This window comes from Lissotriton helveticus, chromosome 3_1, assembly GCF_964261635.1.
Source record: "Lissotriton helveticus chromosome 3_1, aLisHel1.1, whole genome shotgun sequence".
NCBI classification, from domain to species: domain Eukaryota; kingdom Metazoa; phylum Chordata; class Amphibia; order Caudata; family Salamandridae; genus Lissotriton; species Lissotriton helveticus.
The window spans coordinates 216,833,894-216,861,437 of NC_136061.1; the positions used below are offsets into that span (position 1 = coordinate 216,833,894).

Sequence of the window (27,544 nt, forward strand, 5' to 3'; positions counted from 1 at the left end):
ACTTCGTCGACGATGGTATCGTCGTCGGCGGAATAGTCGTCGACGATGATTTTGAGGAAATTGAAGAAATGTCCTTAGCCCCAGAAGATTTCTTTGAAGAAACCTTGGCTGACACAATAGGTGAGGTGATAGAAGAAGTAGACACCGTAGCAGAAGAGCTTAAGGTGGTAGAAGTCACAGATACTGTGTGAGAAGACACCAGAGAAACAGTTTTTGCCTGGGCTTTACTCACAGTTTTAGTTGAAGATCCTGCGGGCGGAGAAGATGGAGATCCAAGAGGAGGAGACGATGACCTCCTCGTGGGTTCTGAAGCTCTATGAGAGGATTTGTGATTTTTTTCCTCTCAGGAGAAGAGCTATCTCTGGATCTGGCTCTTTTGCTGGAAATAGAAGCTCTGTCCTCATCATCTGTAGAAGATGATTTTAGCCATAGAAGAACCCTTGACTCCCTGTCCCTGATGGTCTTGGCAGGGAAGGTGCGGCAAATCCTGCAATCCTTCACAATGTGAGTGGGATGCAGGCAGTAGATGCAGTCTTTGTGCTGATCATCTACATGGACCCTCCTTTTATCACAGGTCCTGCAGGCCTTGAAAAGGGCTTTCTTCTCAGACATTCTGAAGAGAAAAGTAGAAAACTGAGTAGGCACTCAGGGAGACTCCCTTCCACACGACGTGCGGTGAAAATCTGAGGAGAACTGCCTCTGCTGGGAAGGTTCTAGAGGGTGCTGATAGCTGATTGGTTAGAACTGCTTTCAGTTCTTTTCATATAATGAGGTAGATAGGCTGCTAAGTTTTGGGCCTTTTGGGGCCTATAGTCTTGTCAGCCTACTACAAAAAAATGTTTAAGGCACTGCTTTTGTATATATTATTACCGTAGGACTCCCGCCTCGGCGACAGGGAATGATTCAGGCATGTGAATCTATGAAAGATACCCCAATACTAGATAAACACACCAATTGTATAAAAATAAGCTTTTTTAAAGATTGTTTAAGACCAAGAGGTACGTTAAAGGGTAAGTACATTTGTACATAAAAATACTTTTCACTTTCACAATTAGACAGTGCAATTTTGCAGTTCAGCAATGTTAACCAATGGAAGGAAAACAAGAATGCAGTTTTTCAGTTACGTACATGACTTACAGATTCAGTCTTCAGGGTTTCAAGTAAACAACAGGCAAGGTTCAGGTTTTCACCAAAGCTGCACCACTGTTAACCAATGGAGGCTGGGAATGATTGAAGATGCGCTGTTTACAGGCAAGTAAAGTGGTGTTGGGGCCAATCTCCGGGGGTTTAGACAAGCACTAGAGGGGCTACAAAACAGCACCAAATATACACCCTCAGCTTCGCAGAGGCAGACGGGTGCAGAGTGCCGACGCAGCATTGGGCACCAAATGCAAGCCAATGGGGGAGATCGCTTTCAGAAAAGCGCTGCAGGCTCTGGTCAGGAGTCCGGAGGAAGAAAGCCCACAGCTGTCCAGGTAAGTAGAGATGCTCGGGAATGTAAGGGACACTGTTGGTCGAGCTCCCCAATGCTCAGGGGCCTCAGGTGTAAGGGTTTCCTTAGGCGTTGGAAAAGAGTTACAGGAGCAGGTTGTGGACAGGGGGGGTCTTCGGTTTGAGGTTTGCAGGCGTTGAGGTGGAGTCCGGCAGGGGTTAACCCACGGTTGACTCTTGCTCAGAATCGCTAAGGAACCTCTGCTGGACTGGTGGGCCAATTGAACTCGGGCGTGGGTGTCCGGTGCAGAGGGGGATACGGAGGCTGTTTCACGGTTCCTCAGGCTTAGTTCTTTTTCTATAGAGTTGGTGTCTTCTGTATAGGTCCGCAGCCATGGGAGATTTAGAGTCTTTGTTGAAGGCAGGCTGGGTTTTGGAGGTCGCTAGGCCTCCAGGATGAGTCCACCCAGGGGTCCAGAAACAGGTTCGGTGGTGGCAGGCGGCCTAAGGCCAGCCAGAGACCACACCAGAGTTGGTAGGGTTTTAGAGGCCACCTCGGAGGTGCCCTTTGTGTACATGTTTTAATAAATCCAACACTGGCATAAGTGTGGGTTTAAGAGAGTTGTTTGGTACCAAACAATCCTAGGGGTCAGTAAAGCCATCATGGTGCAGGTAAACTCGAGATGTCGAGTTTCTAGACATGCACTCTCAATGGCTTCCCTGGCACGTACAATGTTAAGAATTGACTTAGATGTTGTAGGGGCATATCTGCTCATGCCCATACCTGAGATATAGTGCATCCTGCCTTAGGGCTGGTAAGGCCTGCTAGAGGGGTGACTTACCTATACTTTAGGAAGTGCTGCTTGTCATGGCACACAGGCAGTGTGACATTTAGACTTTGTTGTTTTTCTCTGCACAATGAAATGGATGCTGCAGTGGGAGTATAAATGGCATGGGGAGGGGTCCTTAGGAGACCCTCTTCAGTCTCAATGCCCTAGGTACCGGATTATCATTTACAAGGGACTTACAGAGGTGTCTGAAGTGCCAATTGAGGTTCAGTTTTAGTGAATTAGTTCTGGCACATTTTCCATACAAAAAGAGGAGGGCTGACCATGTCAAAAGAGGCATTTTCTTCAACAGCACTCAGATTTCAGCTCCATATTGTCAAAGGAAAAGACTTTCTTGACCTCAAGCATCCATGTTCTTCTATTCTCTCTCTGAATGAGCGGAGAGGATAGTCCCTCATATCTGGCCCAACGAGCAAGAAGCCTGGATGACTAGACTCTCTGGACACAGATGAGTTGACAGGAAGGGAGGATCCACTGGGGCCAGCGAATAGCGCCTCTACTTGCCTATTCACTGCCGGACTGAGGCAGGCTTTACACATGCAGCCATGATGGGTTCCAGCAGGACATAATTAAAAGGGGGTAGATGCTCCGATGTCAGTGCTAAGGGCTGGAGTACCTCACTGGGGAAGGAGGAAATTTAGGTTTTTTAGTGCACAAAGGAAAACTCATCTCCACCTCTGGAGAAGCCTCCAGACCCCTGGTAGAAGATACTGCAACTAATTGAGCTATTTATTCCACAGCTTTCTCCAACAACAAAAGTTCAAAGGATCCAAATTTGAGCCAAGGAATTCATAAATCCTGTTGCCTCTAAGTCTAATGTTCCAGACTTTAGTTCTTAATCCAAGGGTCTCAGGAATTCCCGTCAGGACCTATGCGGAAGTAGGGGCTATGTTTTGGAGAGAGGCTGTGCTACATGTGTCGAGCTGGTGCTGGTGGAGGTGACGCAGGTAGAGGCAGAGATGGCCTCGGTGCACCATACCTTTTTGCTCTGAGTGTACTTACTACCACAATACACTACCTATCCCTGAACCCTAAAAATACAGTACTACTACTACAATTCACTACCCACCCCTGAACCGTAAAAGATCTCCTTACTAATCCTACACTATCCATACCTGAACAATAAAATACCCTTGCTTCCTCTAAACACTATCCATCCTTGAACCCTAACAGCCCTTTACTCCCCCTCACTGAAACCTAAACATTCCTTGCTACCATTAAAAACTACCCATTGCTGATACTTTAAAATTCCAAACCACACATAAAAACAAATCAAAAATGAAAACCAATACTAAAATTAAAATACATATTTACAAGCGTTTAATATATATATCTTTCTCTTCATTGGAGAAAAAAGTTTAACGTGCTGTTATAGTTAGGTGTTGAAATAACAAAAACTAAAGTTTTAAAACCCCAAAAACACTGAGATTCACCAGTGCTCTCACTGTGCACTACTTATCACCTCACATTACTTCACTCATGACATCTCAAATTAAATCACTGATGATTTCACCCAGTCATTGTTTTAGTGTCCTACAGAGTTTGTAGACTTGAAGTAATTCAACATGCTACAGCTGTGGTCCAACCCATATACCCAAATCCACATTTTATTTTTTTTAAAATTATTTTTGGGTACTACAGTACTGGCGCTCAAGTGCCACCCCCATGTTACCACAGTATTATGCAAGCTTCTCACGGTGATGCTAACTTAGTATCGCAGTACCATCAAGTGGAAGCTCGAGTGACGGAATTAACGTGGGAAATCATGGGTTGGCCCTCCTTCCCTTTCTTGGCCCCCACTTTTAGTAGCACCATGAACCTTTCCAAGAAGGAGCTGAGGTAGATTTCATTTTTGGGGAAAGGTTCGTGGAGTTTCGGCTAACAGCACCTAAGTTATCTGCAAAACAAAAAAAAACACTCTTTCGATGGAACCCTGTGACCTAACTATGAATACACAGTTACGACCACCATTGTGAGATACATACACACTTTCCAATACTATCCGAATTATGTTCAATATAGTTCATAGTAAAGGTAATCTGAACTAATGGTAACTCCAAATGTATTAATTTATTATTAATTGTATGCCAAATTTAAAATAGGGCATACTCTCCCCGTTCTCCTACAGCGAACAATGATAACCAAATGATGTTGCTACTAAGGATCCAAGGGTAGACAATTAACAGTGACTTTGCATGCTGTTACCTCTTGCCATGTTTGATGCCTGTAATTGACCTACAGCTTTTCTTAATCAGTCCCAGCATTAGTTATTGGCCAGCTGTTTCCCTGAAGTAGATCACACAGCGTAACCCAACACTTAGTTGCTCTAAGCTGTTGTTTCTCTATTTAGATTGGCCATAAAGATCAGCCATCACTTGATATTTAAAAGCAATAACCCCTTCAAGGATGTTTAGCACACTTATGTATATATTTGCCTGACATTTGTTTCTCAAATAGGTTATATTCAATGCGTTTCTTCACAACTGGAAGGCGTTCTCTGTAAAAATCAGTACTCCTAGTTTCAAACTTCTTCAAGCATGTTGTCTAAAAATATTCCACGAGTCAACGGGGTAGTAAAGCCCATTTAGAGATATCATTTGAACATATTTTTAGTGGGAATTCTGTTCTTTTGTTATTAAACCAGAACTTTGGTTCTTAAGCCTTAGTAATACAACCTTTGCTTCTTTGAGCTTACCAGCATCCGATCTGTGCCCATGATCTCTTTCACCTGACAGCGAAAAGGAACATACCAAGGGGGTACCGGCAAAGAAAACAAAAACACAACATTATGTGGTTGTTAAAGCTCCTCTCCATCTCTCCCCAACCCAACTGAATATTGATCTTTTGTTATCGAGCAGCTAATGATCCCTCAGTATTACTGAAATTTTCAATAAAAAGCTTTGCTTTCTGCAGTCCTTCCGCACTTAATATAAAACGAGACTACCAATTCTTTTCTTTAGCTGCTACCCACTCAATACTACTATTTGATAATGATGTAGCAAGAAATATAAAATTACGCAATCAAATAGCAAAGAAAAATGCGATAAAACCTTTATTTTAACTCTTTTCTTTTGTCCTGATTTCACTAGTTTGATGCATTTCTCAAGCCCAAAGATTTTCCAACCACACCGAAAATCTAAAGCTGTTGGAATTTCTGATCTTGTTTGTATATTTTCCTTTAGATTCAAAGAATTGTCACTGAAACGTCGATACTTGGCACTTACCACCACCAAAATTTGTGAAGCCACCACGGTCACCAGCACTGCAGAGAAAAATTGAAGAAATGATTTTTTTCTTCTTCAAGTGCTGGATATAAAGTGATGCTTTTCTTGGCACACGTTCAGAGGAGAATGGCTGAAATACTCACTGGCAGAACATTACCGGGGCGTCCCATAACAGTGCTTCTGAACATGGCATCCAACTGAGTGGCTTTCATTATCCTACTGCTTCAGCAGTTCTCAACATGCCAAACAAAGTTGACCAATTTCCACAGAATACTTCTACATTAAAGGTAAAAGACTTAAAGCCTGTCAAGCTATATGTGATGTTATTTTAACCTTTATAACAAAGGAGCACAGTAAAATAACCAATACAATAATGTAAGACACATCATCAATTATAATCTGAAAAAACGTGGATAATTAAATGTGTTGATCAGAAAATTAAGCAATTTCTGCAACAGGTCAAATGAGTGGTTAAGCAATATAAACATGATACAGAAAAGCTGGAATGAGTGGAGAGTGTAACTTGCACGAACAAACTAACACTTCATTTTTATGAACCATACTATTTTTTTTTTTTAACAAGTGTGGTCAAATTTCCATAGACTCATACCACCACCCATTAGACTTTTCCTACATCAGAAAGCTTACACTGGCCACATAAAAGTTTATACTACACCAGTACTTATAAATAAAAGCATGAACAAGTCTATGAGTGTGCGTAACTTGCCACAGTTCACCGTAAATACAGCAATGATAAGAATGATCTCCTGAGGCGGAAAGCCGGGAGAAGCTGCAAACTGTATTTTATCTGTGCCTAAATCTTTGTTTTTAAACTCTTGCCTTCAAGCCTTGCTCTGTGTACATTTGGGCGCCGTGCAGCGGAGCTAGCGCTGTCACGTGACCCACCTTCACTCTGCTCCTACCGCCGTCGCCGAGGCCGTTGGCCACGCCCACTTCTTAGGCCACGCCCCCTCCCGCCCTTTTGGGATTCATAAGCGCTGACTACAAGCGCTCTGCTTAGACCTTATCTCCTGAGGCGGAAAGCCGGGAGAAGCTGCAAACTGTATTTTATCTGTGCCTAAATCTTTGTTTTTAAACTCTTGCCTTCAAGCCTTGCTCTGTGTACATTTGGGCGCCGTGCAGCGGAGCTAGCGCTGTCACGTGACCCACCTTCACTCTGCTCCTACCGCCGTCGCCGAGGCCGTTGGCCACGCCAACTTCTTAGGCCACGCCCCCTCCCGCCCTTTTGGGATTCATAAGCGCTGACTACAAGCGCTCTGCTTAGACCTTCTCTCCTGAGGCGGAAAGCCGGGAGAAGCTGCAAACTGTATTTTATCTGTGCCTAAATCTTTGTTTTTAAACTCTTGCCTTCAAACCTTGCTCTGTGTACATTTGGGCGCCGTGCAGCGGAGCTAGCGCTGTCACGTGACCCACCTTCACTCTGCTACTACCGCCGTCGCCGAGGCCATTGGCCACGCCCACTTCTTAGGCCACGCCCGCCCTTCCCGCCCCCACAGATTCATACTTCAATGTGTAACTTCAGGACGCGCAGCGGACGTGCGGAGCGGGCGCGCCGTCTGCGCGCCGAAGGCGCGCCTAAGGCAAGCCCGTCTGCGCCCGTCCGCGGCCAGACGGGCCCAGGGCCTTGGGGCGCTGCCCCTTCCATTACTTACTCTCCTGCCACACTTAGAGGTCTACAGCACCCTCCCTGCGCCCTTCGGTCTACAATCTGGGACCGCCTTGTATCCCTTGGCATTTCGGCTGACACACCTTGTCCTAGGCTCACCCAAAAATCCTTGTCGGCCCCCACCTCGTCCGAGACCCAGATTCGTATACTATATCTTAACACACGTTCCCTCCCCCAACATCACGTCGATATTTTTCTCCTGTTGACAGCTGAGAACCCTGAAGTCTTGTTGCTTACTGAGACCTGGCTGTCTGATCTCTCCCTCCTCGACATCCTGGCTGCCCTACCTCCTAACTACTACATGTTGAATGCCAACCGGCCTACAGCTCGTCGTGGCGGGGGGGGTGGCGGCAATCATACGTAAAGATCTGACACTTATTGCGTCTTCTTCGCTATGTCTCCCTGAGGTCGAGAATCTTGTCATCAACCTAGCAACGGAAGCTGGTGCCTTGACCCTTATCGTCTTATATCGCCCCCCCATCCCTATGCCCCTGTTCCCCGCTGCCCTTAGTGAACAGCTCGCCGCCCTGATGACCTCTTCTGCTCGCATCGCCATGTTTGGTGATTTCAATTACTGGTTTAACCATACCGACGCCGGCCCCCACGCCACTGAACTGTTTGAGGCACTCCTCAGTTTAAACCTGTCCCAGCATGTCACCACCCCTACTCACATCGGGGGCCACATTCTGGATCATATCAGGACGCAGGGGGTATCGCTCTCCTGTCCGAGTATCTCCCCCTGCATCTGGTCTGACCACTCGCTGATTGAGTCCTCTATTTCTGTAAAGGGCCTGGTTAAGCCACCTCCTCTGGAGGGTGGGATCGCCCGGAAATGGAACGCGCTTGATTCCTCTGCCTTTCTCTCCTTTCTTGTGGAGACTCAGCCCCTACCCAGTAATGCTCCTGGCGTCAATATACTGGACGCCAATATCGCCCATTGGCTTACTACTGCCAGCGACCAATTCGCCCCCCTGTCCCGTTTCCCTCGTTCACGCCATAGCAAATCCCACAAATGGTTCAACTCAACACTAAAATCACAACACCTCAAGCTACGCCAATTGGAGCGCAGGTGGAGGCGCAATTATTTTAGTGCAGACAGGGAGGCGTACGTGCTCGCACGCAAAGCATATAATAAAAGCCATCATCTCAACTAAGTCTGCTTTTTTTTCTGAGAGAATATCAACAGCCCCCAATAAATCTAAAGAGATTTTCAAGGTTCTCGGTGAATTAACATCGGACACCAGGACACTCCCGAATTTGCCTCCTTCCGCAGAGTCATGCAATGCCTTGAACACCTTCTTTATTGACAAGATCTCGGCAATTAAAAAGTCTATCCCTCTTTCCCCTCTCTCAGCTATCGCTGTAGTCCCTCCCATCAACACCTCCACTCTGACCTGTTTTCCCACACTCGATCCCGACTCTTTAGCCAAGTTGGCTACTCGGGTGAAATCTGGCTCCCCTAAGGATTGTTGCCCCCCTTCTGTGTTTTGTGACATTGGTCATGCTCTACCGCACTGTATTCTACCCCTACTCAACACCTCCCTTAATTCTGGCACAGTCCCTAGTTCTTTCAAGGAGGCCGTACTGGTGCCCTTGTTAAAAAAACCTGGCGCGGACCCAGCGGTCCTCGCCAACTACCGGCCCATCTCTCTCTTGCCTTACCTGTCTAAAATCTTGGAGGCACATGTGACTACTTGCCTCTCGCAATTCATCGAGAAGTCCAACTTCCTGGAAATGAACCAGGCCGGTTTCAGACCAGCCCATTCTACCGAGGCTGTGATCCTCGCCGTGTTGGACAACCTCAGATGTAATGCTGACAGAGGACGCCCCCAGGCATTGGTCCTATTGAATTTGTCGGCGGCATTCGACACGGTGGATCATAACATCTTACTCCACCGTGTCGAGTTCGCCGGAGTCCGCGGGCTCGCCCTGTCCTGGGTTAAATCCTTCTTAGAGGGTAGATTTCAAGCAGTTAGTTTGGGTCCCTTCAGCGCCACCAGTGCACCATCACCCTGTGGGGTTCCCCAGGGCTCTTCTCTGTCCCCCCTCCTTTTTAATTTGTATCTTCAGCCTCTTATTCACTCCCTGGGTAGTTGGGACGTCACCGTAGTTAATTACGCTGACGATTTACAAATTTTTTTTCCCCTCTCCTCCCCTGACGCCGTCACCAACTTTAAGGCGGTCATGATTCACATCCAGCATTGGATGAATCAAAATCAATTAAAGCTCAATCCTGGGAAAACTGAGCTCCTCCTCCCTGGGAGAAGCGCTTCCCACTGGGGCCCCCAGTATTGGCCATCGAGCTTGGTCCGTCTCCTTCTCCTGCTGGCTGTGTAAAGAGCCTCGGTGTCATTATTGACTCTGAGCTCACTCTTAAGGCCCAGGTGAGCACCGTAACATCTTCCTGTATGTTCCAGCTACACAGGATACGGAAAGCTGCCCACCTCTTGACCCCTGAAGCTTTGCTACAAGTTCTAATAGCATTGGTGATGTCCCGCCTGGATTTCTCCAATTCCTTGTATCTTGGCCTCTCCAAATCCCTGCTGTCTAGGCTACAGATCATTCAAAACCAGGCTGCCAGACTGGCATTTAAAATCCCCAGATGGCAATCGGCCAAACCTTTATTACATCAACTACATTGGCTTCCAGTTAGTGAAAGAATAGCCTTCAAGGTTGGCTGCCTGGTCTTTAAAGCCTTGACTGGTCCCTCCCCTGCTTTCTTGAAGTCCCTGGTTACCCCCTACTGCCCTTCCCGTACCCTGAGGTCCACTCACCTTCAGCTTCTAGTCACTACCCGGTTTAAACTTATCAAATTAGGCGGCCGCAGCTTCTCTCATCTAGCTCCCAAATTATGGAATTCTTTTCCACTTTCACTCAAGACTTCATATTCCCTCTTATTATTTAGGAAATCTTTAAAAACTCTGCTCTTCTCACACTCCCAATAAATTCTCTCCTGTACAGTCTCAGTGTCCTATCAGCGCCAGGAAACTCATGGTGACAGTGCGCTCAACAAATGCCCATTAACATAACATAACATAACATAACATGATCTACAATACTGTAGGCTCAATAAAGTAGTGGGATGCACAAACAAAAATAGTAATGGTGTGTTTCGATTTGCATAGCGTATCTGAGAAATGGTGTGTGTGTGCGTTTACTGAAAAAGCAAAGGTTAAAGTGGCAATAACACATGCCCTTCAAACTCAATGGACACGAGCCACTCTTTTTTCTAACTGTTTTCCGGATCGCATCGCCCCAAAAAGAAAAGGTTTTAGCTGAGGGGAAAGGGGGCACCTTTCCGATGCCCCAAAAAGGTGTAGGGGTCAGGGTACCACTACCCTGCCCTGTTATACCTTATTCTTACTTTTTTGTTTAATTTTCAGAACACATGGCCAGAGCTCCTGAGTCCTGTAATGGCTGATGCAACATTTCTCTTCATGCCGTGGCCTGCCAATCAGAGTGCAAACTCCTGCGCAACTCCTGGAAGCCTCTTCCCAGACTTCACTCCTATGGTTCAGGAAGCACAAAGATAATTTCTTGAAGTAAAAAAGCAGCTGCCGAAACGATCAGTCAAATATTCAATGCTATACTCCACTAAATGTAGAGTGGTACTCTTTAGTAAGACTCACTTCGCTACGCAACGAAAGGTGGCACTAGACTACCTGGAGACTTGCAAAACAGCTGGCGAGATGACAGAAAAGAGTGCGACCAGACAGGCAAATAGTCAGCGAAGCTGGAGACTGCATTCTCCCTGTACCAATAACGACTAACACTGATAGTGTATTCATCAACCGCCACACTTGCACTTGTGGCAATAACACCTTGTTAAGAACTGACTAATTTGCTGGATTTTTGCCTCAGTTAGTCACTTGTAACATACAAACTGCTATAGCTCTCTAGACCACTTCCTACCAGGGACAGCCTTAGCAGTATTCATTTACACACTGACCCACATTTGCCACTGTTGCATGGGTGGTGGATGGATTGCACTTTATCTATATAGGCGGGATGAAGGGACGTTCTGGTGAATGGATACACTTATTTATATATTAAAGGTCACCCACTGGATGCCCGGGTTGGACGCACGCTCTCTGGCTCCCTCAAGCGTTTAGGGCGCAAGCCACGGTTATGAACACTGCTGCTAGCCTATTGGTATGTTTCTTATTTGAGGAGGGAACTTTCGATATTGTTTGTTACTGGCAATTGCAGGGAGAGCAACAACAGATCATACTAATGTAAGTGTCAAGAAAATCATATATTGGATTGAACTATCCCTGATGGTGCACGGGAATGTAATACACACTCTCAAACTGATAAGCTGGAATGTACGTGGGCTGAACAATCCCTGGAAATCATGCCAAGTGCAGGTTTATATGGGCCTACACGGGGCGGACATCCCTTTTCTTACAAGAACGTCATAGGTTACCTAGAGCGCACCTGGAGACAACAGATATTTTGCATCATGCTCGTCTTTTTTCCAGGGGGTAGCTATACTCATCTGAAAAACTAGACCCTTCACATTAAAAGAGCAGGAGGCAAACACCCAAGGCCAAGGGCTGTCAGTGGTGGGATATATCAATGACACATCTTTGGTCATCCTTTACATCTACTCCGGACTTCTCTGATGACCTGATAGCTAAAAGTCATAAATATGCTGGTCTTCCTAGGGACTTTAATGTGGCGCTCTCGATGAGCTGTGACCTTGCCCCGTTGATGCACCGACCAACCCCCTAGGGAGTTGTGGCACTAAGAAAAATTATGGAGTTATATGAGCTGACCGGTGCTTGGAGAACTACGCACCCTCAAATGAAGATTTATACCTTTTGCCCTGCAACTGGGCATTCCCTGCGAATTGCGGCTGCACAGAAAATCGAGGCTGAGGAGGGGTGAGCTGTGCCACCCAGTATTCCTATCTGAAGTGCAGAAGGTTTTTTACAATGCTTCAAATGTAATAAGGCGTCAGTGTCCATGCTAAGCGTACTCTGGGATTAATTTAAAAGTATTTTTCTGTGGTGTTTGCTTATCCAAAAGCTCAGGCATCCTTAAATCAGTTAAGTCGCAGCTAGATGCATTTGAACGGGGCCTTCAAACAATTGCAGTTTGAATATAACAATTGTCGTGACCCCTCCCTGCTAGTACCCTTGCAGCTGAACAGCGGAGATTTTCACAAACCAAATGATTGCTGGTTCTACACTGAAGAAAATAGGTAAAAATCCAAACACCCAGAGAGAGGGAGAGAGAGGGCAGAACATTAGCATGGGTGCTACAAGCAAACAGACTGTACACATAGCTGGAATGTCCAGTGCAGATGATGATATCAAGATGTGCACCACAGATATTCTAAAAGTATTTTGAGACTCTTATAAGGGCTTATACTTTGCAGGGGAGCAATATGCATGACCTGACATAGCTCCATTTTTAGACAAAGTAGCCTTGGCGTAGGTGGAAGTGGACATTCAGAAGTTGCTCAACTACCCAATAACGCTTGAGGATTTTAAGCTGGCAGTGACCAATGGGAAGGCACCGGGCTATTATGGCCTCTGGGTAGGATTTTATAAAGAGTACATGGACATACTCGTACCGCGACTCCTAGATGTGTACAACAAAGCAATAGCCAGGGGCGTGTTGTACCAGCGGATAATGAAAGCTGTGATCTCAGTCCTCCCACAACGGGGACTGGACCCTGTGTTGCTCCTCCTATCCACCATTGTGGCTGTTGAATGTGGATACCAAAATATTTGCTAGGATCCCTAGAGACTACAGCCGTTAATGAAAAGGTTGGTATTTGCGGGTAAGGAGGGCTTTGCACCACAGGGATATACATCCTCCAGAAACCAGATGACAACACAAGCACAATCATTAGAGACATACATCGATTTGAAGGATAATCAGGCCTCCAGAATAATTAGAACAAATCAGAGATATTCCCATTTAGAGCCTGTGTTAATGCCTGGCAAGGGAAATATCCAATTTTGGACGGGGTCAAATATATAGTTCACGTTACTAGGAATATGGGGAAGTTGGTAGGGCAAAAATCTGGTGTAATACTTAAGTCATTTAAAGCATGAATAGACAGATGGATGCAACGCCCCATTACGATGCTCAGGCGAATCTCCATTATTAAGATGGATATTGTCCCAAAATTATATGAATGCCTCAGTGACAATGTCCAGAGACTTTTTTTAGGCAACTTCAACAGTTGCTGAGCAGACTGATCTGGGGTGGGGAAATAACTCTGTATATGTTGGAAATTCTTGACACAACCCCATGAGAGTGGGTCTAGTGGCCCCAGACCTCCATCCATGTTTTGCATGCGAGGTAAATTATGTTTCCCTGATGGCGTGCAAAACCTATGAGATGGGAAAATGTTTTAGCTTGTTTTTGTATTTCAATCTATCGCAAGGGTTAACGTGACGATACAGGTATGTGAAAATGTCAGTTTAAATGAAACACTTTAAAGTAAAAAATAAAAAAACACACATTGAAATCCACCAGTTAGAGTTAATTCACCAACTACATTTAACTCAAGCATTGGCACAGCCGATAATTCTGACTTTGGGAAGAATGTATTTTTTTTTTAACTCTGCTAGCAAAAGAAATATGCAAAAACTTAGCAAACATAAAATATATTTTTAAAAATGGCCCAGCAGCCCAAGTACCCCAGCCCTGACTTTGAAGTGCACTCCTTTGCAGACGACTATGAACGTGTGATCAGGATAAATTCTGTCACTCAAAGTCCAAAATACCCAATGGATAAAGTGGGTTAACCCCTTACCTCATTTTGGAGGCTATAGACGCAGAAGCAGAGTATAAATGAAGCTAGAACAGATAAATAATGAAGACAGATGCCCAAAAGCCCCTCCTTATGTATTGAATATGTATGGATATTTATTATGAAATTTTCGAAAACTCGAGTTTGGTAAAAGAGCTAGATTTATCCTTATGTCAGACCTAAAATTGTCTTTACATTAAAATTAAAGTTAGTTGGTGTTTTGGATGGTATGCGTTTTTCTGTTCGCAGTGGTACTAAATTCATATCATTTGTTCATTTATTTCAATGAGTCCCATTAAGGTAAGACCATCCTTGGAAATAATCTGCACATTTTGTAAACATAGATAATATTTTCACACCCAATATATTTTCTTCAATAACCATCTTTATGACAATAAAATTACAACACTAACAAAGTGCGTAAACGATTTTCCATTTTTATCTGTAGAGGACAAAACTATTATTTTATTATGTAGTAAGGCAAAAAAAGCTACCTGGATGAACTGGAAGCTGCAATCCTCTTCACTAAGAAGTTGCACACATCATGAGGTAGACACAATCGATTAGTAACAAAGCATCAGCCCTGCATTCATTAGGAACCTGTCTTTGGTGGGTGGAAGTGAACTTTTAACAATGCCTTTAGTTCACCCCTTCACTAAACACTTCAGTGTGGAAGTCATCAGGGTTTATGCCAGAGTTGGCAGAACAGTCCACCATGATGCTTATATTCAAATCAGCTTTTTCGTTCTATTTTTAAGTACACCGCTGCATCTGGGGTACTGCATTCTAATTAATTCTAAAGTAAAGGCTATATTGCGTGGCTATTCCAAATCAATATAGAATTAATTTAAGCCTCGCATGCAGGCTTTCGCTACCTCACAGTAAACGTCTTTCCAAGCAGAAGAAATGGCGGCACTAACAAACATCATAAAACAAGAATGTAGCAAACAGGTTTCATGGAACTATGAGGCCAAATCTGGATTCATTAGAATGAGATGCAGCCTTTGAATAATACCTGCAGGTATGCATAGAGTGTTCCGCCTCTGTCATACAGGAACAAATGAAATAGCCACCAATTCCACTTTACCCATATTACAATGGATCCTAGCTCATCTAGAGGGGCACCAGATGCACAATAGCCATGCAAAATAGAGAATAATATTTACCCTTTAACAGTAGCTGATTTGTCCACCACAGATGGCACTAAAAAGGCTAGAAGTTCAACTCAGGAAGAAGCTTTAAGTTGCTATGCCTTTTTTTAATGAGACAGACAGTTGAATGTATTTCATCACTGTTTCAGCTGCCTGTAGTTGGGCACACACGCCTCCTTTCTGCAGTTCAACAGTCTATCTCCAGCAGTCATGCTGCTTGCTCTAGGGCCTTTTGAAGTTGATAGATGAAAGCTGCAACACTATCATCCCCCAATGATTCCAATTTTCTGCTCTACCATTCCACTTTAAATCACCCAAGCACTAGGATGTGTCGTTTTATTTTCATTAGCTCTTATTTACATAGTCATCTAAAAGGGTTTTCTTCCCTTGCACCTCTGCTCACCGAAGTATCTTGGTCCCCATTCTTGGTTGGTTTTGCTCATTTTCCTCGACCTGCATGCAGGCTAGCCTGTTCAACTGCAGCACTTAGACTAAGTTTCATGATATGTTTAATTTCATTATAGCAACTTTTCTTGATTTGCTTGCCTTTCTATTTCTTTGCCTGCAGCTGGGCACCATCTGCTTCAACTTTCCATCAACTTTGCATCTTGGGGGCATCCGCTTTTCAAGTCATGTGACCTGCACTGAGGTCTTCCACAGGATATAAAATGGCTACTGCAACACATATGAGCAGATGACACACCTATTAGGTCTATCTAAGGCAAACCAATTTACATCAGAGCCAAACCGGCTGGTCCAACCAGACAAAATTACTATTCTGATGAGTTCTTGAGATTACTTGTATCTCTTTACTACAGCCTGACCACGCCAGCCAATGGATATTTTCAACCCAAAGACTTGCATAAATGTTACCCGAAAAAAACACCTGATCTTCATTCAGTCCCAGCTGCCAGTCACTAAAAAAGTGCTCGTCTCCGATATAGGGTTTCCTTATTAATTACCACTCAGTCAGAAACAGCTACCATATCTTTTTAGTCAGCTTTTTTGTTACCAAACACAGATGTGATTGTACAGCGGTCGTAAAGTCACATTATATGAGCGCACCTGGGTGGGGCACTTCAGGCATCTTTTGCTGATCAGGAAGTTGTCACACAACAGTAACTGTTCTAACAACAATAAACAGCCCTCAACTGCTTGTGAGAAAGGGATGGAGAAGGGCAGCCTGTGTCATGGTGAGTACAATGTGAGCATCAGGGTATTCTGAAGGTGTTAAATTGCCTAGCTTAACAGGAAATTCATGTGGGGGATCATGGGACTGTGGGGTCTTGGGTGTCATGTTTGAGAGGTTTCTTTGGATCTTCGAGTGCAGTAGAGAGTGTTTCGTTGAAAAGCTCCAATGCCGTATGGTGAGGGCAATGCATGTGAATTGAGGTAATCAGTGGTTTCCACCTTCCTGTGAATTTCTTTTCTGAGTACGATAGGTTGTGATTTACTTATTCCACGGCGAAGGTAAGTCAGAGTCTATTGAACCAGAGAGCGATAAAAAAGGCTGCACCTTTTTTATCCAGATAGAGCAATAAGTTGCTTGGCTGCTTCACCATCATTCCCTGTAATGTGTCTGTTTTAGTCCTTGCAGAGCACCAGGGTCCACTACGACTGGATGCCCCAGTGTTCACACCAAAATGGTCTAACCATGTACCCTTGTTTTTAATTATGAGTCTAGCCTAGAGTAAAGTTGCATGTGATATGCCATATGTCACTCATTTTTAATTGATTTCTTAGGGCCAGATGTAGGTCGGCAAATACTGGTTGGTAACGGCCGATTTCGGCTTAAACAGCCAGAGTTTACCGTAACATCATAATGCCGATGTACACGCGAGAGGGTGCAGGGAGGCCGTTTGTTCTACTCAAGGTAAGGAGTTGTTACAATGTGTAACCGACCGGTTGGAACCTTTAGCCTGTAGTTTTAAATCACAGAGTAGTACCTGAGCGGACCCGTTTAAGACGTTAATTAAGGCATAATTTTGCAATCATTAAGCCGAGCGTGCCCAATGCGAGACTACAATGTTCTTGGTAGTTTTCTGCATTACGTGAATTGTATTTAGGATTAAGCTTTAACTTTGACCTACAGACCAGATACATTGTAGGTCGCAGAAAGGCCCGCAGAGACATTGTATTACGTAAACATTCTGCTGCGATAAGTTTCATGCATACGTGAATTGCACTTAGGACCTAGTTTTACCCTAGACCTACGGACCAGACATATTAAAGATCGCAGAAAGGTCCGCAGAGACATTTTATTACTTAAACATCCTGCTGCGAAAAATTTAACGGCGTTTACAAAAACAAACCCGCCTTTATAATGTTTGGTTCCCTTTCGAACACAATAGCGTTATACCGCTGAGCAACAGGAGCATAGCGCAAAACAGCAGTTGCCATGTGGAGTTCAAATTGATACAGCTAACCCGGCTTTTTGGAAAATACCATAAAATCTGAATACTGGTAATTCAACCATACTCTATACTTATCCTTTCCACCAACAGATTGAATTTAACCAATCCCGACTCCATACTCCCAAGTAAGGAAACTTCGCCGAGAAAATAAGAATATCAGCAAATAAAGCTGCAGCGGCAGAATTTTTTATTGACACGCGTTTACTCCTCAGTTTTTTTGGTAAGTGCTTGATAAGACATTTGGTAAATAAATTTCCTAGGGAGCCGAGAGTATGTTTTTAATTATACGACATTCGGAAAAAAAAATTGTTTCTTAGATTGTAACTTGAAACTGACTACAGAAATCTGTGGCCCCTCTGTAAGACGTGAAGTGGAAATAGATTCGGATCTTAAGGTAATATAATACCTGAGAGTTGTAGTGTACTGAGAGGATCTCTCCAACTTTTGGAGTGAGAGTATAATAGGCATTCCTTTTTGTTCCTTTAAGGAAAGAACTCTCTCTGATGCGAGCAGCAGGATTGAGCTGGCACATCCGAAACCAAGGGTTCATTGTGTAAAAAAACCTTTGTGTCATATTGAACAAATTCATCTTATTTAAAACCTATAGCTGAGGTATGTGCTTAAGAGTATATGTTCGATATTTGTAACAACCTAATAAACTCCATATAGAGTGATTGCTATAAATGCCTTTTATACAGATAATACACATTCGTTATCGTAGGGACTATAAGTGAAAACGTGCCCGACAAGAGTGTTCTCTTACATTTATTTCTTATTAAGTGGAACTGATAACGCAAGAAAGACTAGTTACAGACAATGTATATTAGAATGTTTAAATGTTAATAGATGTGGTAAACTGCCATTTATGTCAAAAAGATGTTTTTATTGTTGTAAATACTGCCTACTGACCACTAGTGACTATATGTTCTATCTATTAATTGTTACAAACTGTCATTGGATTTGTTAAGTAATTATTTGTTCTCTGTTATTTAGAAATTGTCCTGATGAAGGTGTAAGAATTTGTATATACACCGAAACGCTGCGTCGACAACTCTTTTCTCACACAACGCCACCTGTATTATAAAAATTATTTTTATCTTTTGTGATGTATTTTAACATTTGTTTTTAACCATGTTTTTTTAAAAATTAATTGTGAAGTCAATATTGATTACTTATGTATTGTGTTTTGAATAAAAGGAACAAATGTATTTTGACATAAGGAACAAATATCTTTATTTCATCATATAATATAGTTTTGCTCACAGTGGTGTATTATTTCAGTATGGCAGTGGTATTATGTTTGTTGTATAGATTATCATTGGTTCTATTTGCTTTTTAACTGTGGATGGTTTTGGGACAGTGTATTTTTCTGACTTATCTACCCCTAGTCCCGGATTGGATTAAATAGGGGACCTCTCCAAACTTTTTTCATGTTCAGAAAGAGTTACATGGTACCTAGGCACCGGTCCTGAAAACAATCACACCTGGACATATGGTCCGACTCTCAGTTTTTGCTGGAACATGACCTAACCCTATTCATGGGTAATGTGCCCAGTGACTCAGTTGGAAATACTGGAGGCCGGTTGCTTCAGAAACATGGAATTTTTGTTTACACTGTTTGAAAGTACTTTTTGACACCACCCTAAAATGGATGTCTTAGGACTTTGCATTCTCCCACCGTCCACTCTTGGAAAGATAGGCGAGCCATTGCTGGGACGAAGTCTGGGTTAAGGGACATAGGAGTATTAGGTGAGCTCCTTCTTGCATACCAGCTGGTCTCAAATCTCAAGGACCGTACTTTTTGAATTACCAAGATAGGAGTCTATTGGTCCATGTTTGAGCGCAATGCAGGACAGATCACAGAGGGCTTAGCAAGCTGTAGCTCGATCCACATGGATCCATCTCTCTTCACTTATTCCTCACCATGCATTCAAAGATGTAGCTTAAGTGTGCCGCACAGCATTAACCCACCAGATTTGGACATGCCAGACCCACCCTCCCCCTAGGGGCCATCAAGAGTATGGCCAAGTTGCAAGGCTTCTTACCCTCTAAAACACATGCAATTTTTTTTTTTAAGTGAAAGTATTTCTCTGGGACAGGATAGGCATTGAAAGAGATTGAAACAGATACAAGAGCATAGGGAGATTGCACTGCCTTGCTTCAGGCAATATATATCGAGAGGGTGCTAGCGCCGGAGGTCCTTTAGGACTTCTCTACAGAGCTCGGGCCAGTTAGCTTTGTTCCAGGCATCCAGCTGTTTAGCAGTGCTAAGGTCTGGATATCTAATGCAGTGGCGGGCCAAGTGAAAGGGAGCAAGGTTTTGAAGCCTGGGCATCGCCGAGGCCAGGAACATGATCTTAAAAATGTTTTATTTTTGCTTGTTGACCTTAAAACCAGAGACCAACCTGAAGCGATCGAATAGGTCTGCAACCTTGGGGAGGGACTTGGATACGTTGGTCAATGTAAGGAGCAGGGCATTAGCATAAGTACAGGCCTTACGCGATTCTCCCCCCAAAAGCAATAGCCAACACTGTCCGGGAGGTCTTACTCTGTATAGTCAAGGCCATTATGCTGTTAAAGAGGCTTCTGTTGCAATAAAAAAATATTCTCAGTGAAAGCGTTCTGCTGCTTTTTGGCACTAGGAGTTTGTGGCATCTGTTGAATCTAACCCTTCAAAAATATTTATGTTTTTGTCCAGGACTGGGTCCCCTGACCTATTCACCCCCTCTAAGAACCCGATAATAACTATTTACTTGTGCATGCAAGAGTGAATGAGTGTGTAATAGGAAGTGGGGAAAGAAAGGCAGGTGACCTCGCAGCTAGAGAAAGCAGCCTGAATGGATTGATGCAGCCAAGGAAGTTGGAATTTATTACCACCACTCTTTCGATAGTAAATTTAGGTCACACACATGTATTTAGTGATCCATTTAGATTTACAGAAATCTTTAAATCAAAATACCAACAGCTTTTATGTAAATTCAGAATTTTTAATTTGATGAATTGTTTTGCAGTGTAAAATTAAACATACAGTGGAAAATTAAGTACTGCATGATGCCTACTGACTACGGTAGAAATACACAGCAAATGGGCATGTGCATCATTTACCTCTTACTTACCTTTGATGACCTGGAACAGTCCTCGCTAATACTGGTCGCAGAGACAGAACATTAACATTACTTTCACCTTACCTTAGTAAACAATTACAGGGCATACCATAACATACCACACTATAAAACGACGGGCCATACCAGCCATACCATACTATGGCAGGTCATACCATAAAATGGCAGGTGATACCATAGCATAGTATAGAATGACAGGCCATATTATACCATACCATACAATGACAGGTCCTATCATACAATGCTAGGCCAAATCTTACCATACTATACAATTGAAGGCCAGACCATACCACACCATACCGTATTATGACAGACTACATCATAATACATTATACAATGCATACTATACCATAACATTCTATACGTCGTCATACCATACTGTACTATGACAGAACATATCATACTATGCTATAGAATGACAGGCCATATTATCCTATCTCATACCATACTATACAACGGCAGGGTCATGTTAAAGCATATGATACCATACAACACAATGAAAGGCCATACCAAACTACAAAATGCCAGGCTGCACCATACTATACAATGACAGGCCATACCATCTCATACAATACCACACTCACTATACAATGGCAGGCCACACAATACCCTACCATACTATTCAATGAAATGAAATACCATTACTGTTACAGGCCATACTATACCATATCATACAATTACAGGCCATACCATACTAAGCAATAACAGGCATACCATACCATACCATGCTATGCTATGCAATGACAGACCTTACCATACGATACAACAGAAGTAAAAAATAAAATATTGACAAAGCCAATGTTTGTTAATACTTTCCAGTGAGCGGCCATGCTCTTCGTTTCTATATAGAGCCAAAGGAAAGCAAAGCAACAACAATAGCGCTCAAGAGTTACTCCTGTTCTCTCCACACTATCTTCTCAATTCAAACCTTTAAAAGTGTTGCAACAAATCTATATAATTCGATTGCTCTCCCTAGGGGTAAAAAAATATTTTATACATCAGCTTTAAACACTCATGTGGTAGCCAACAAGTAAGAAGGTATTCTTGTCATTGTGCAGATAGCTGTAAAAAAAATGGGAGACCTTATTGAGCATTACCTAAACATTTTGTGATTGACTGGCGAAGCGAAGAGACGATTGTGGCTCTGTTAGGAAAGATCGTACTCCAGCTAAGTATGATGGCCCTTATTCAATCTTTAGAAAAAGTGAGGTTGTGGTTTGGTGATAATTATGAAAAGACAGTACAAAGGCAACCCTGGAAAGCATATAGAACATTCTGTTCGTGTATTAAGCAACCTCAGCCTACACAATGATATCTAACAATTATGCTGAATATCCCGCATAATAGTCAAAAAATCTCCAACTACACTGATGGGCAATGTAAAAATTCACTTTGACCAACCATTCCAAGTCCAGACATCACTTTACCTATAGTTATTTGCCTTTTTACATTAAGTGAAATATTTGCCACTCACTTTCAAATGTTACTCTATACGCAATTGACCAAACTACAGAACTTCCATGGGCCAAGCTTAGTTGTCTCTTACAGCGCAAACAGGTCCATAAACATGATTAAATATGAAAATTGGAAAATGTTGTGTCAGAAGCTCTAATTTCTGTCACAGATAAAATTCTTACAGAGCCACAAGAACCGCAAAAATTGCTGAATACGTAATCAAATATACTGAAAAACACTGCAGATGCAATTGTCCAAGTACCAAATAAACACTTTAATAAATTAAGTTAAAAGAATCTCGGAATCACTCCCGAAAAGGCATGAGAAGACAACTTAGGGTCCCTCAACATCTCTGGTGCATAGATCACTTTACAGAACCAAAGGCATAGTTCCAAACACAACATTGTAATCATAATGCAGTCGTAGGAGAGGCCAAAGTTGCCTTTTATCCTGAAACAACATTCTAACACTAGAATTTAACATTTGCCATTTTTTGCAATTCTAAGAGAACCTGCACAATGCAAATGAATGCCTGTTTCTCAAGAGAAATGTAACAAAGCAATAAATCACTTTGAAGAGAGGATTATGTTACTTACCCAGTAAGCATCTGTTCTGGGCATGAAGAGCAGTATATTCACATGCTTTGCATACTCTTGCCATCAAGTGTTGGGTCCGGATGTTTGCAAGTTGTGTTTCTTCAAAGAAGTCTTTCAAGTCACAAGGTAAGATGACTCCTCCTTTCGGTGATAACGAGCATGGGCATTGACTCCATTGTTACATTGTTTTCCCACAAAAGAGGGTGAGAATGGGGTGAGTGAGTGTAGTAACAGATGTCTATGAATAGATAATGTAAATAAAGAGGACTGCAACAACTACAGGTGCCCGGGGAGGTGGGTGGGCGCATGTGAATCTACAGCTCTACATACTAAGAACAGATTCTTACTGGGTAGTAACATAATCTGTTCGAGGGGTGTGTGCTGTAGATACACATGCTTTGCATAAACTATATAGCAGTATTCTCCCAAAGCGGTGGGTAACCGGTAGATGTTGCAGCTGTCTGGAAAAAGTGTTTTTATCACTGCCTGTCCTACATTGGCTTGTTGGCTTGCTAGTACATCTACACAATGTTTGGTAAATGTGAGCGGTGTAGACCATGTTACTGCTTTACAAATGTCAGCTATAGGAATTTAACCTAAAAAGTCCAAAGATGCCCCTATTGTGTGAGTGGAATGAGATCTAAGGGTTATAGCTAACGTTCTTTAAGCTTTTGCATAGCAAGTTTGATTGCTCTTAACAATCCATCTTAAAATGCCAGATTTAGAAATAGGATTGCCTTTGTGAGGTGGTGTAAATGAAACCAACATTTGCTTTGTTTTACGAAAATCTTTTGTTTTTTTCATATAATACAATAAAGCTCTTTGACATCAAGTGTATGAAGAACTCGTTCTGTTACTGAATCAGATTGAGGAAAGAACACTGTCAGGGGGTCCCTACCTGCCACGAGTTCGAACCTGATTGTTGTCTCTCTTCCTTCCCGCCTCGACGCTTACAGGAGGACCGTGTTCCCTTTAAGGCGGCTTGGCTTTCCCAGGAGGGCGGGGCTGCCTCTCTGACATCACCCCCGTTTTGCCAATCAGACAGGACCTCGACCCTGATAGCGGAAGGCCGGGAGAGCAGTGGCGCGAACGCGGCTGGAGAGGAGGAAGTGCCCCAGGAGTCCGTGTTCAAGGAGGAAGCTGCCGGAGCAGGATTTCCGTCCTCGGAGACCGGAGTCGAACTAACCAGGAGGTTAGCGCCGGAGAAGCCGGGAGGCCAACGTTTCCACGCTGCGCCCAGCCACACTTCAACTGGAGAAGTGTGGCTCCGCAAGGTACGGGCTAAAATAAGGGGAGTGTTCTCTTAGGAGGGAGGAACTGGCTAAAGGGCGGCGGGGCAGTCACAGAGCGGGCATGCATGAGTGTAACGCGCTATCACCCTCACTGAGAGAAAGTGCACTAAAACGGTTAAGGTACCCGGTGATTCCCTTCACGTCCTCCCTTTCCCCTCCTGCCATTTCGCATCGTGGTTCTCGCCAGTAATACGGCGTATTCTTTTCTTTCTTTCTTTTGTCGAGGAAACACGCCCCTAAGGACCTTCTGAAGAATCCAACCCCGGGAGCTTTGTAAAAGAAGGCATCCGGAATAAGACTGTCCCTGTACTCGGACCCACGAGACTTGTGTTGTTTTTTTGGAACTCGCCTGTGTTTAAATAAACTTCCTTTATCTACACCAGACGTCCTTGGTCCTAGCAAGGACACCCCCCCCTGTCAAGCCTTACAAACACATGTAACTCAACGGATTGGTTAATATGGATAGCAGAAACCACTTTGGGAAGGAATGTGGAATTGGTGCGAAGAACTACCACATTCTTGTGGAGCTGAAAGCAGGGTTCTTCTAAAGTTAGTGACTGTAGCTCACCAACTCTCCTTAATTAAGCGACTGCAATAAGGAATGCAACCTTCCAAGAGAGAAACTGTAAAGGACACTTGTGCAGCGGTTCAAAGGGTGGACCCATAAGTCTTGTAAGTACAACATTGAGATACCACACTGGTGCCGGTGGAATTCCTGGTGGTATACCTCTTTTTAAGCCCTCCATAAATGCTTTGATGACAGAAACTTTAAACAAAGATAAACTTTGTCTGTTTTGCAAATATGCAGCTACTGCTGCAAGGTGCAATCTAATAGATGTGTAAGTTAGACCGCATTGCTGTAAGTTTAAAAGGTAACCGACAATGTTCTGAACAGAAGCATCTAGAGGTAGAATTATGTTGTTACTGCAGTAAATGACAGATTGTTTCCATTTTACTGCATAGCAAACTCTGGTAGTAGGTTTTCTTGCTTCTCTCACAATAGTCATACAGTCTGGTGGTAAACTTAAAATATACAAACCCAATGACTTCAGGAGCCAAATCGCTAAGTTGAGCTCTTTGGGATATGGATGCTTGATTTCTTCATGGTTCTGAGTGAGGAGACTGGAGATGAGATGTAGCTTTTGATGTGGAACTACTAAGAGCTCTAAAAGGGTGGTGTACCAAGGTTGTCGGGCCCATATGGAAGCTATCAACATAAGTGAGTGATGTTTGCCTGAGTTTCCGAACCAGAAACGGAAGGAGTGGGAGAGGCGGAAAAGCATAGGCAAATATGCCTGACCAATTCATCCATAGGGCATTGCCTTTGGAGAGAGGGTGTGGGAACCTGGAGGCGAAGTTTGGGCATTGCGTGTTGTCTACTATGGCGAACAGATCTATTTGTGGGTATCCATATTGTTGAAAATATGAAAGGAGAACTTGGGGATGAAGTTCCCACTTGTGTATTTGCTGTCTCCTTATACTGAGGAGGTTGGCAATTTGATTGTTCACTCCCGGAAGGTGTTCTGCCAGAAGGTGAATCTCATTTTGAATTGCCCATTTCCATATTGTCTGAGACAGGCGTGATAGTTGGAGAGAGTGTGTTCCCCCTTGTTTTTGTACACAGTACATCGCTGTCATGTTGTCCATGCGGACTAAGACAACTTTGCCTGTGAGATGAGACAGAAAAGCATTCAGCACTAGAAACCCTGCTAGAAGCTCTAGATAGTTGATGTGGAGACATCGGTGTTTGTCGTCCCAGAGACCTTGGATTGTGTAATGATGGAGATGTGCACCCTAACCGGTGAGAGCTGCGTCTGCTGTTAGCATGACTTCTGGAACAGGGTCTATAAAAGCCCACCCTTTTGATACATGTTGTGGCTCCCACCACTGCAGAGAGCGAAGAGTGCGGCTGTCTACCAACAGTAGAGCCGTTAATTGACCCTGTGACTGATTCCATTGACGTGCTAAGCATTCTTGTAATGGACGCATGTGTAGTCTTGCATGAGGTACTATGGCAAAGCAGGACGCCATCATTCCCAATAGGTGCATTAAAGTCCTGGCTGGCAAGGTTTGGTTGGTTTGTAACTGCAGTAGTAGAGTTTGGATACAGGAAATTCTGGCTTTACTTAGGGGAAGGCTAGAGCCTTGTGAGTGTTGAGAGTGGCTCCCACATGGGATTGTATCTGTGAAGACTGTAGGTGAGACTTTTGAATGTTTGAAAGTCCAGTGTGGACACAAAAAAAAATTGCCTTGCTGTAGGAGCGTTACAATATGGAAATGTTCTGACAGTATGTAGTGGTTTAACTCTCTGCAAACAAAAATTGGTCTTAAGGAACCGTCCTTTTTGGGAATCAGAAAATAAAGAGAGTAAACCCCTGAACCTTGGTAAGGCTCTCTTTAAAAGGAGAGATTGCACCTCTTTTTGAGTTACTGCAAATGGCCTGACGGCAATTTGCGAATGTGAGGTGGAATGTTTGATGGATTGTAGTTGAGCTCCAGGCAATAACCATGTTCGATAAGGTCTAGCACTCATTTGTCTCTTGTTATAGATTGCCAAATGGGGAAAAACTGTTGAATTCTTCCCCTGACAGGTGTTGAGTGATTGGGGGGGTGAGGTGATGGGGGGTGGGAGGGATGGAGGGGAGTGAGCAAGTCATTGTTTACTAGGAGAAGGGGTGTTACTTGGTGTGGCGCCTTTACCCCTCTCTCTGGAGTGGTTTCCTCTCTATCCTCCTCTGTAGAAACCTCTAGAGGGAAAGAATTGATTGTTGCCTTTGTAAGAGGAAGCATTTGGGTCTGAGGATGTTGTTTTGGACCATACTTTGTAAAATGAGCGAAGAAAGGAGCCTCTATTGAATGGGGACTGGAGCGTTCCTATAGAAGTGTCCTTTTTCACTTTTTCTAAGGATCGGTCAACTACGGTGCCAAACAGGTGTTCCTTATCAAAGGGGGTGTTCAAAATGGACTATTGAACCTCAGGCGGTCCTAAGCCATGCATGCCTTCTAAGGAGAAAGCTGGTATTCATTCTCCTAGCTGCAGTGTCGGCTGCGTTTAAAGAACATCTTATTGAGGAGTTGGGGAAGAGTTTACCCTCTTCAACTAACTGCTGTGCCTTATTTTTGTGTTCCTCTGAGAGATATTGGAGCAGTTGCTCCATCTGATCCCTGTAGGTCCTGTGTGTTTGTGATTCACCAGTGGTTAGTGGCTTAAACAGCTACTCGTTTTCCAGAGGCATCGGTAAGAATGGATTCTTTGTCTGGGAGAGGTGCATCCCCAGAGCTTTACGAGTTAGCTCTTTTGCGAGCACTGGACACTACTAGGGAGTCAAGAGGAAATTGTCCCTTAATCATTAGGAAGGAATTGAAGACATGGCTGTTTGTCTCAATATAATCTGATAATGTAGATCGCACCATTTCCACTTACATCAGCGCCAAGGCGCCACGACATTTGAGCGCTATATAAACTCATATCCTATCCTATCCTATCCTATCCTATCATATCCTAATAAACACAGGATCTGATGGTGAGCGTTTATATTTTTTATCTACCCT

At 43.5% G+C, this 27,544-nt stretch overlaps 1 protein-coding gene across 4 annotated transcripts in view; it reads right to left on the reverse strand.

The window, feature by feature from the left end:
* The window catches only part of TAF15 (TATA-box binding protein associated factor 15), a 589,620-nt gene that overhangs the window by 266,123 nt on the left and 295,953 nt on the right, over positions 1–27,544 (reverse strand). For all 4 annotated transcript variants that reach the window (XM_078679623.1, XM_078679625.1, XM_078679622.1 and 1 more), the window contains 2 exons: positions 5,504–5,541; positions 4,975–5,007 (listed from right to left, as the gene is read on the reverse strand). In XM_078679623.1, coding sequence (XP_078535749.1) covers positions 4,975–5,007; positions 5,504–5,541 — 71 coding nt within the window. The remainder of the gene's footprint in view (positions 1–4,974; positions 5,008–5,503; positions 5,542–27,544) is intronic.